General features: G+C 46.6%; 1 protein-coding gene across 1 annotated transcript; it reads left to right on the top strand.

Moving 5' to 3' along the window:
- Positions 1-1,201: 1,201 nt before the first annotated feature.
- On the top strand, positions 1,202-11,579 carry LOC135811370 (uncharacterized; the record flags this gene model as incomplete). Its single annotated transcript, XM_065324599.1, is given in 3 exon segments — positions 1,202-1,279; positions 6,178-6,640; positions 9,190-11,579. Coding segments are annotated over 3 exon segments (2,110 nt in total), but the record flags the coding sequence as incomplete, so codon positions are not given.
- Between the last annotated feature and the right edge of the window lie 338 nt (positions 11,580-11,917).

Raw genomic sequence — 11,917 nt, 5'->3', positions numbered from 1 at the left:
AGATGCTGCTGCCAGATGAAGAGCATGGGCCTCCTCTGTTGCTGTCTGGAGCCAGTGTCAGTGGCTGAGTGAGGAGGTGCAGTGGGCCATGGGGTCATGTGCTGTCTGCTTTCTACTCCTCCTGCTCTGGATCTGGCAAAAGTAAGATGTACATGTAGTGGTACTACCTATGTTACAGGTACAGTAGTCGAGGTCAAAGAGACCTGACCCATGCGCCGAAAGCAGTGCCCGGGCTCATGCGGGGGTCTGTGGGCCCTGGATAGGCTCTTGTACCAGCATATTGCGGTGCTACTTTCGACTCGCCGGTCGGATTTCTTTGGCCAGGACTGTAGTTACACGTACTACTATAGTAGAGTATCAATTATCCCAGCCCGTCGGGCACACCCCGTTCAGAAGGGGTTTGAACGAGGGAAATGTTCGGATAGTGAAAAAAATCACAGATACGCGTGCAGTATAGGGCTCGTGCATGCATGCGCTGCATTTTCATCATCGAGAATGCGTACATGATCATGTCCTAGTAGCTGTACCCTGTATCGATGGGCATGCTAGCAGCGTCCCAGCCATTCGGATATTCGAATCGATCGTCCGGATAGTCTGTGTCCAGATAATCTACGTTCATAGCACATTGTGCTGTGGACTGTAGTTTTTTTTGTCTTTTTTGTAGTGCAATGATAATAATGATTATGAAAGTAAGAATGGATATTACTCTCAACTGGCTAAAAGTTATCAATACAAAATCAAGCTATTCTGGGAATCACCAATTTCTCTGCTACATGTAATTTTAGGTGTATGACAAAACTTCTCAGGCCTCTGGCATTCTGTATGTCAGATAGAATGCCAAGACGGGCCTGATAGGTGAAATGGGCATCTGTAGAGTTTCAACAGTAAAAATGCCAATAGTGTGTGTGTGGGGGGGGGGGGGTCACTGGCCAGAAAAAGTCACTTCAATCAGCTGTGTGGTGGATACCAGGCTAAAAATAGTGGTGGTCAATTCATCAGCCTTGCAAGCTGTTGAATGGTGTAATCCCACCACAAGTTGCTATGTCTAACATAGCTGTTCGCTATCATCGCTTCCGCGATGGGCAGGTCTGAGGTGTGTGTGTGTGTGTGTGTGTGTGTGTGTGTGTGTGTGTGTGTGTGTGTGTGCGTGTGTGTGTGTGTATGTGTGTGTGCATGTGTATGTGTGTGTTTGTGTTGTTAGAGGGTGTAAGGTGATGCAGGGACAGAAAGCACGTACCATGCGCTACAGGATGGATGTGACATTTACACCGAAGAAAAGGTATTTTTCTCGCGAGGTTTTTTTTGTGACACAATTGAAAACAAGGGACCCACACCACTCTACAGGTGTATTCATGTTTAGTCGGACATGCAAGTCGCTATGTCTGTGTAATCAATTTCGTCTCCATAGCCACGTCAGGCGAAATAGCACGTCATAGTACATTCGAGATCAGCGGGAAGAAGATGACGACGTCCACTAATTTAGTATCTGTGCACACGAATCTGCTGTGTGTGTTACTCTGTGTGTCAGCTATGGCATCATCGCCTGTGGTTCCATGCCTAGCATGTACGTCTGAACCATTGTGCAAAGTTTGAATGACGTAGGTTGAGCGATCGCTCCGCGAAACATACTTTTTGAAATTCCCTTCATTGAAATTTCGAATTTCTTCGAATTTTTTGCTGAGAGGGGTGGCTTGCAACCTCGACATGGCTTGTTCCAGGCATGCTTTGGAGCCATCGCCTGTTGAAACAGTGGCGGGAAGCTGCCCTGCAACTGTCCCAACAGGAAATTAATCGATCCGAGAAAGAATCTCGGTTGAATATTGAGTATTTCAAACCTTTTCACGACGAAGATGGAGTTCTTTTTGGAGATGGACGTCGCGGCAAAGGACATGGTGTCCGACTTCTGGCGTCTGGTGAAGCCAGGGATCATTTGTCCAGTCAGGTCGGCAGCCTAACCGTCGGTAAGCTTGTGTTTGGATCCCGTTCTGCTCGATGTGGTAGACCACAAACAATTTGATATCGCACAAATTGATCTCAGCATCGTGCGTACGGTATTTTATATTCAGAAAATCCCAAAGTGTCTCTGTGTGGCCGTCCTATGCCACGAGAAACTCCAATCAGGCTCCTATGTCCTCTGCCTTCATGATTGAATGTCCACTTCGTTTGAACAACGAACACAACAATCGAGGACGGCTTTGCAATGAAAAATACAGCTATACTGGAGCTGAAAAAAGAAGAAAAAAAGTGCTCAGGATGAGACTCGAGTACACGCATACTCTCCCAGCAGGTGAAACGCAAATTTTTGTGAAAATGCGTGTCACCGACTGACCAGTAATTTCGCCTGACGAAATGAAAGGTGGTTCTTGACCAGGGAGTTGTAGGACTCCTTGTTCTTGACCTGCCCGGTACGAGAACCCTCGAATTTTTAATTTTTTTAATTTTTTAATTGCCAAATCTGAACATTAGCGGCTGCATTATTGCACACATGGATCACTATAGATTATCCTGCAAGTTTCTCAAAGGAAGTACTTGGATCCATCACTAAATTGTAGGTTGGTTGGTTGGTATACTAGTATTCTATTTACTTTTTTTTTGTTTTTATTTGAATTCGGATAGCTCAACAGTACAGAAGTATAACTACAAAGAGTACCGAATAGAAGGCCCTGAGAACGAGAAACCAAAAAACCAAAAAAACAAAAAACAGCAACATCAACATCAATTTACTGATTATGCACATTGCTTGAAAGCAAATCACAACTTCGCCAGAGTGAACAGGCATTGCTGCCTTCTTGCCTAGACAAGTGGATTGTCCAAGCTCTCACAAAATGACGAAGAAAAGAAAGAAATATGAGATGAGAGTGTGAAGCATGCAAAATTAAAAGAGAAATATTACATGAATACTTCCCGTCCAATTTTAATACAGCAATTTAAAAAAAATTTAAACTGAAAAAGTAAATTATCCGAACCTGCAAGTTCAGGAAAATACTGGTCTCACCCTATGTTGTACGCATCGCAACAGGACCACGCTCGAGTGGGGAATACGGGCCGAACACTGTGTCGCAGCCTCCTCGGCCAATAATTCATTCGCACGACACGTTCGGCAGCCTCATCTTAATTCGTAGTTCTATAAGAGCTAAGTGGCGCTTTCAGTGAAACTCTCTGCACAAATCCCGATAACTGTTAGTACGAAGATTACAGCACAGTAAAATCTGTCAAGGTTACCACTCGGATAAGACGACAGCGTGTCCTAGAAGGCCACTGAGAGAAGGGGTGCTATTTCCAATCAAATGACCTTAGATAAGGAGACCACCTGGCAAAAGTAAAACTTGTCAAGGCAACCACTCGGATAAGGCGACCACCTGAAACCATGACCAAGGGATGCTTTTTCCGGTGAAGTGACCCTGGATAAGGAGACCACCTGGTACATGTAACAGAGATCACGTTTTATTGTATTTTACTTCATTTCACCGTCCAATGGCAGAAGCCAATGCAAAGGACGGGGCGTTAGCCAGCCATGGCAAGAGAGGGATAAAGAAAGAAGAAAGAACATAATTTATTCCCGTTTGTGTCTTTCCCTCAAACCAGTGAACATAATTTATCGGAAGAAAACTTAATAACGTTTTTTGAAGGTCCTTTGAGTGGTCGTCTTAGACAGGCTTTACTCTAGTAGGGCATGTTCTTTTTTTTTCTTTTCTACTGAATACCACAGAACCATCAGATGCTGCACAGCGGGGGCGGTGGCATATTGGATGGAAGTGGGGGCGGGGCAAAAGTAACTCCTCCGACCAAAGGTCTCGGGATCATCGTTACTCCTGTGCGCCGAGAACATCATCCTATAGTTATAATGGAAGTGGGCAAGTTCGATTGTACCGAAGGGAGCGTCTTAGCTTTCCCAAGCCGACAACATTTGACTCAGCGCCCAGACCACTACATAATAAAATCATTCTTCCCAAATTTAAATCATTGTCTAAGTCTCTCTTCATGTTCCGAACTGCTATTCTATGGAACTGTTTACCCCCCCCCCCCCCCCCCCCCCCAGTCTAACATCGGAATCCTCGCTCTATAAGTTCAAAGCTGCCCTCAGGAAATTTACAGCTAACCATGCTTATGCAATTTACGGAGTTCCGCCACCTTGCAGTTGGTTTTCCCCGTTTCTCTCCTCATCAAGCCCTGTACATACTAGTAGTAGTACTGTTCTTTCAATCAAATGAACCCCTCGATAGGCACATTGCCTTTGGGTCATTTCATAATAATTATAAAAGTACACAAATGTCGGTTCAGCTCATTATATGAATTGCGGTTATCAAATTATTGTCTCCTCGTCGTTTGTTTAGATAATAATAATTATTATTATTATTAATTTTAGGAATGGGTTTGCTCCCACACTGGAGCTCGTGCTATTCCGCCGACTTGACTGGACCCTTGACTGACTCACGACTGCCATCCAGAGAACACGAGAAGTCCATCGAACCTTCGACTCGGCAAACCTGCAAGAAAGCACCACTCCGTGCTCAATACACAGTCAGTGTTTCGGGGAATTCACCCCTCATCAGTTGAGGTTGAGTAGGCTGAGGAAGATTGTGCCTGAAGAGCACCACTTATATAGTGCTCTCCAGGCACAAACATCGCCAGGGATACAAACTTACAAAGACGCTCCGTTTCCAGCGCGACAAACACGTCGTGAACACCAGATAGCTGCGTGAGTCAGTGTCGCTCCTGGACGATGAGAACAGACGTAGAGGACCCTCGGTAATTCACAACGCTGTCACCTCCAAACCAGCTAGTCGCAAGCCCGCGCTGGGCACAACAGTATGAAATAGAGGTTGCGACTTCGGCGATGATTTTGTTTAGGAATGGGCTTGCTCCCACACTAGAGCTCGCGCTATTCCGCTGACTTGACTTGACACTTGACTGACTCACGACTGCCATCCAGAGAACACGAGAAGTGCATCGAACCGCTTTGGGAATGACCGAGGGTCCTCTACGTCTGTTCTCACCGTCCAGGAGCGACACTGACTCACGCAGCTATCTGGTGTTCACGAGGTGTTTGTCGCGCTGGAAACGGAGCGTCTCTGTAAGTTTGTATCCCTGGTGATTTTTGTGCCTGGAGAGCACTATTATAAGTGGTGCTCTTCAGGCACAATCTTCCTCGGCCTACTCAAGCTCAACTGATGAGGGGTGAATTCCCCGAAATAAAACACTGACTGTGTATTGAGCAGGGAGTGGTGCTTTCTTGCAGGTTTGCCGAGTCGAAGGCTCGATGGACTTCTCGTACGCACTCGCTGACTGTATAAGATCTGGTTACGTTGGTGGACAGTTAGTCATAGCTCGTAACATTTTGTCCTCCTTTTTCACTATTATTATATTAATTTTAGCCTTTCTATGTCATACTTCCCCTTTCGCCAAGTACTAGTACTCTGTGCTGTAGGACGGCTATTTAGATACTAGTACACCGTGCTGTAGGACGGCCATTTTTTGTCGGGTAAAAACTTGACAGCGATTTAGCGTTCAGGGTTTCGTGTCAGAAAAGAGTGCATATCGCATGCTATGCATAATACAAACGTTCAATTGGCAAGGCTAAACAAGATCTGCCCTCTTCGGTCCTTGTTATGTTCGTTCGAGCTCACATCAACAAACGACTGTTGGAGAGATCTAACTTGAGTTGTCACCAAGTAAAACTAAAACAACAATGATCCGTCATTACCAAAACGGCCACCTACTGTGACCTAGCTCCCAACTCAGATCTAGAACATGTACGGTAGAGGTTCCCCCAAGGTAATCTCCACACGTGACCTGATACAGATATTGTGCACATACATCACAGTCCTACGTAACCATGAACCTTCCAAGTTGGAAGGTTGTTGGTTTGCGCACTGGAGATGTGTTAGAGCTAGGTCTCGGGTCGCTGAATGTCTCAGTAGCTTGTCAGTTTTGTGCCCTATTATCGCACTTTCTGACTGTTTATCATCTTGTTACAGTCGTGGATAGTTGCTGCATAACTCATTCTCATGTATTTCTTCTCTTTTTTTACTGAAGTAAATTTATTACTGGCTCAGTATACGAACTACTTCCGAGTCTACTTCAAGATCACTGAAATTTCACAGCCATTTGAGAGTAAAATTTGGAACGAATATCATATATATAACATATCTGTGCGCTGTTGCTCCCCATGTGCAGACCCAGCCAGAGAAATTTCTCAAGAGACAAAACTCGGCCATACCCTCCTCTGCCACGGCCCGACCAACAAACTCACCATACCAGGCCGTTAAGAGAATATGTGCTGGAAACTGCCGAGATCGCCCAATATTCAGTGGCACCTTGTTTCAGGTGGTTTGCCGAGGACCATGTACAGGCGAATCCTGCATACCTATATTCTCCTCTGTGTTCTCCTGCGGCGTGTATCAAGTTTCTTCAGCCCTCGCACGTGCCACATTCACCGAATAATGTCGTCCCAGAGCATCATCGGGCAGCGGACCGGTGCTCAGTGGTTGAACTCTCACTGGAATCGATTTGCTACGACGTGTGGCACTCAGTTCTACTACCTATGCTGTCCGTCACCGACATTCTCCGTACGTGCATGGCGTCGCGACGGCTATACAGGCTGCTCATGACCGAGGAAACATTCAAGCTGCTTTGTGTGGTGAGCACTTGATGCCGTATGGATATTAGGATGGCATCTGGGAATTTTTTTTAATGCAATGGGACTATCAGCTAAGACCTGTGTGAATGCCAAGAGATTAGCCGAACGCTTTGCAGTGCAATTTTTCTCAAACTACTTAAAAAAACATTCCTACGCATGAGCCTTTGTGTGAAGTTGTAAACTACCCTGGTTGAACCATACTAGTACTCTCTTTGCATTGCCATTGGACAGCAAGTGCCTTTTTCGAGTCTGCTGCATGCATTGTCCAGTCCGATTACTTCGGATTTACAGTACGTCAGCTAGAAAGTACCGTATTTCCCTGTTTGTGAGTCGCACACCCATTTCCAGATCCATGTCACATCGTTTCAATGGATTCACTTCAGTAGTAAATCATGCTCGATTGCAGGTCGAACCTTTGTTTGCCCTGAAATTAGGTGTAAAAAGGTGCGACTTATATTCGGGGAAATAAGGTACAGATTTCTTTTCTTTTTTTAAAATTTTAAGAAAGAGAAAAAGGCCCAACCCTGCCCTGCTAGTTATTTGGACTGTCCAGGTTCTCAGGTCCCCTGGAGGTGTATTGTTGACTGAAGCTTCAGAGTATTTGAATGTTGCCAGTAATCGTCAAATCTGTCAGTTGAGTATCTCCGCAGTATTCAGTGCACTTCAAAGTTGTCATGGGTACTGCTATAGTCCCTTCTGAAAAACAGGATCACCTTGTTTCTGACTATAAATAGGTCAATGGTTGACCTTTTTCAGAACTGTTTTTCACCATGCAGTTTGGGATGCTCTTCCAAATACTGCAAAACCGGGAATTTTTGGCGGTGTAATATTTTCGGTATTTCCCAAAATCAACGGTTCGGTAGCGCGAAAATCTCAGTAAACCCGTTTTCCAGATCCGAAAATGCATTTTTCACACTGTGTGGCATGGCTTTTTGAATTTTTAATATGTTGCGTTTTATTTTAGGTAAAAATTACCTGTACCAAAGTTACCGAAAATAAATCTTCACCGAAATTTTCCGGTTTTACAGTACTACATTGTTTGTTTTGTTTGTTGTTTGTATTCTTTATTTAGAGTGGGAAGTCCAAAACAGGCCCTAGCCTGATAACAGTGGTCCCACTAGTGAGGGAATGCTGTATATCTGTGCATAGGGATCAGTGAGTGTAACAGCAACTACCGTACTGGCAATATATGTTGCCGCGTAACGCGTAACGCAGGGGGTGCGGCGTAACGCGCGACCAGGCTAGTGCGACAAATTTTCGTTGCGTTCGTAACGCGCGTCAGGCGGGGTGCGGCGATCTTTTCATTGCAGTTTGCACTGCAAAGGCTGAAAACTGTGAAAGCACGTGTACCGCGTGGCAAAAAAAGGACTGCGGCAATATAGAAACCTGTGTAACGGCTCCTGTGCGACTTTGCATGTAACGCCCTGCGTGCGGCAAACATGTGCCAATGTAACGCTTCATGGCCTCACTGCGGCAACATATATTGCCAGTACGGTAGTAGGGAAAGAAAAAGAGAGAAGAAAAACAACTCAAAACAGTACAACTACATGCAGTATGATTTTGATGTTTATAGCCCAAACGTGAACCATAACTAAGTTAAATTCCTGGCCGGGTTTGAGTATTTCAGCCGGTTAAGCATTAATCATTGTACAGATATGCTGGTCAGAAACCCTATTCTGGCCGAATTAAAATTTGGTTTTGTGCCTGACTCTGCTTAAATCGGATTTGCGAAAGGCTAGGTAGAGATCAATTGTTTTGTAAAACAACTGTAGTTAGGCCGTGATCGTTTGGTCGGACCCAGATCCAGATCCAGAGGATCCACTGGATCTGCAGTGATTGATTGGTCGAATCCGGATCCAGATCCTTCGGATTTGGATCCGAATCCGGATCCAGATCCTTCGGATTTGGATCCGAGCAAGGGTTGACTGGATCAATCGGATCCAAACGTGACATTTGTGCGTATATGACGGGTAAAAATCATTTTCGTACTCATCGTGGTACGTCTAGTCAACTTTTGTTGACTTTTCGTACGACGCGCACGATCAGTATGTCTTTTGCCCTTTAGGGTGGCCTGTCAGCGCCATTTTTTACTTCGTCAACATGGCAACAACCAAGGTCCCAAAAAAGGTGATCGGTTGATTCTGAAGGATCTGACGGATCTGACGTCTGGATCTGGATCCGGATCCGACCAAACTATCATAGCCTTATTACAGTCAGACGTAGCTTAAACAAATATCTGGATAGGCGAGGGAATCGGATAATCGAACACACATACTGTATGTATCAATGGCATATGCTGTAAATCGGTAACCAGCGTTTTTCTTCTGAATGGAGAGGGATCCGGATAAAAGAGGACCGGATAAGCGATGTCTGACTGTACTCATCCTAGGCAGATTACTAGCAAGCCAAGCAGTTTCTTCTGGGTCGAGATGCGGTGTAACTCATGGGGGCTGGGAGCTGTTCTTCACAGACACTGCGTGTCCTATCTTGTTGGTGTAGGCCATATTTAGACGTGTTTGTTTGTGTCCCGCGTATAAATGTGTGAACAGCGTCGCTACCGCATCAGCCCGAACCTGGACGTGTCCTACATCAGCGTGTGCAAAGGTCTCTACATTGCACACACGATCGCCGGTCTGGAGCTCCTCAAGTGCTCTTCCGTCTACTCCCTGCTCAAGCAAGACGGTATTCCGAACATCTGCGCACAGATGACCCAGATCAGCGGTACACAACTGGCCAGCCTCCCCCTACTACCCTATAGTGGCAACAGTGCGCTAAGCTTCCCGGAGCCAACGCAATATCACCTCCGATCGTCGAACAGTGGTTTCCTGCTGCTGTGCCACCCTAGTGAGCTGGGAAACTTCGTCACAGCACAGGTGGCCAGAAGAGCGCTGCCCAACCTGACGGCAGCGGAAATCCGGAAGCAGTACAAAGGCCCGACGTTCCAGCTCGGCAACCACCGGTATCGGCTGCACGAGTTGGCGGAGATATCGATTCGCAAGTACGGATCCATCGAAGCCTTTCAGACTGCGCTGCTCAGCAATCTTTTACAAGTGACCCCCGACCTGGTGAGGTATCTGCCGTATCAGTCTCATTGCCGGAGGCTGAGTCAATTGGCTGACTCCTACCATGACCTGAAACAGCAAGAGCCGCATTTACGGAATTGCTTGTTAGCGTTTGGGGGGATCATGCGCACCAGAGCACACAACGACCATCTTTCGTCTAGACTCGAAGCGGACGTGCGGATTCAATTAGCCGCCAACGTTGCTAGGCGCCATTCCGCGTTGAGGTTGTATATCAAGGGCACCCTGCAGATAAACGTGGACGAATACTTCGGTGCGTGCTTGGACTACTACGGAACCGTCTGTGCTGACGCACGCCAGTCGATGCAGAAGCGCCGAAGTCACCTGCAGACGGCATACTCCAGCTTAGGGCCGTACCTTGAATCCCTGTCCTCCGTGTGCAATACCTGGACCAAGGCCCAGCTGTTCCATGCCATGATGCGGTGTGGAGGTATGCTGAGCACCCAAGTGCAGTGCGGAGGAATGCCCAGCACCCCAGTTCAGTATGGAGGAATGCCCAACGCCCCGGTTCCATGTCAAGGCACTCCCAGCGCCTCGATACAGTGTGTGGCAATGCCCAGCACACCAGTACAGCTTACTGATATGCCCAGCGTCCCAGTACAGTTTGGATTAATGCCCAGCGCACCAGTACAGTGTGAAGAAACACCCATCACCTTGGCACAGTGCGAAGGAATGCCCAGCGTCCCAGTACAGAGTGTAGGAATGCCCAGTGTCCCAGTACAGAGTGTGGGTATGCCCATCGTCACCGCACAGTGTGTACAACCTTCCATCACCACGGCACAGTGCGAAGATGTGCCCAGCGCCCCGGAACAGTGTCACGTAGGAATGCTCCCATCACCACTGCCACAGTTTAAAGGACCTACCATCACCATGCTGCCGTGTGTAGGAATGCACAGCGTCTCAGCACAGTGTGGAGGATCTCCCATCACCACTGCACAGTATCAAGGTGTGCCCAGCGCCCCGGTACAGTACGCAGATGTACAGTATGCAGATGGGGTGCAAGTACTACAGCATTTCCCTGCCTTTCAAATTATGTAGTCGCAATCGCTTCTAAGACTACAGAAGCAATACGATAGAACGTAGAAACTAGCGATAGGTTATCCGATTTTCCTTACCAGCTTTACTTGCTGTCATTACAATGGTTTCAGTAGACCAATGCTTGGCACTACGGTAGCAGCTGAGTGCGGTTGCCATGACTGCAGGCCAAGGGGCAGGGCACCTGATGATAAGCCGACAATCCAGTTTTGTTTGTTTGTTTGTATACTTCACTTGAATTCGCTAATCCAAACGAGCACAAATGCTTAATGACAGGGCAGCGAATTTTTGGCATTTGAACCACGAACAATGAGTATAGGATTTAGAACAGCTCTTTTCAACTTTGAAATTCAAGTCACACTATCTCTCTCACTGCCACATTCCACTGCCACATGCCCATTGCTGAAGTGATGATAGTGAACAAGCTACATGTATGGTAGACATACTAGAGAGATAGGAAGCTTTGTCACAACTCTGAGTTTCGCGTATTACTTCGATCATCAGGCAACTGATGGTTCTATGCATAGCAACTTGTGCTTGGATTACACCACCCGCATGCACACACACACACACACACACACACACACACACACACACACACACACACACACACACACACACACACACACACACACAAACACACACACACACACACGCACACACACACACACACACACACACACACACACACACAAACAAACCCACACACAGACACAGACACACACATACACACACACAGACTGAGCTGGGTCTGTCCCATCGGCTCCTGCTTCTTTTCCTTCATAATATTTCTATTGTTCGGGCCTTGTGTGAGGTTACCGTTAGGCGCTGCATCTGCCACTAGGGTTTATCGGGTGTGAGCGCAACCAAGATAAGCACGAGGTGAAAGTCTCAGCTGTGAAGGACGTTGGCGGATGTTCATGCATGTCGATCACAATACTGGCAAGACCATTGGACAATGCGGTCAAACCACGATTCAAGGACGCACAGCAACATTCCACACAACTTGTGTGGCTCAAAAGATGCGAAGATCAATTATATAAATGAACGTCAGTACCGTCGGTCAGCGTCGTGCAATGTTATCGAATGAGCTGGCTGTTTAGTAACTGGTGGTGTTAGTGGACATTATAGCATAACTTGTAGTTCCTTGGTCCTTTTCTTT

The sequence above is a fragment of the Sycon ciliatum genome, chromosome 1 (genome assembly GCF_964019385.1).
Source record: "Sycon ciliatum chromosome 1, ocSycCili1.1, whole genome shotgun sequence".
NCBI lineage: Eukaryota > Metazoa > Porifera > Calcarea > Leucosolenida > Sycettidae > Sycon > Sycon ciliatum.
The sequence above is the reverse complement of the archived record's forward strand: the minus strand, read 5'-3'. Positions and strand labels throughout refer to the sequence as shown.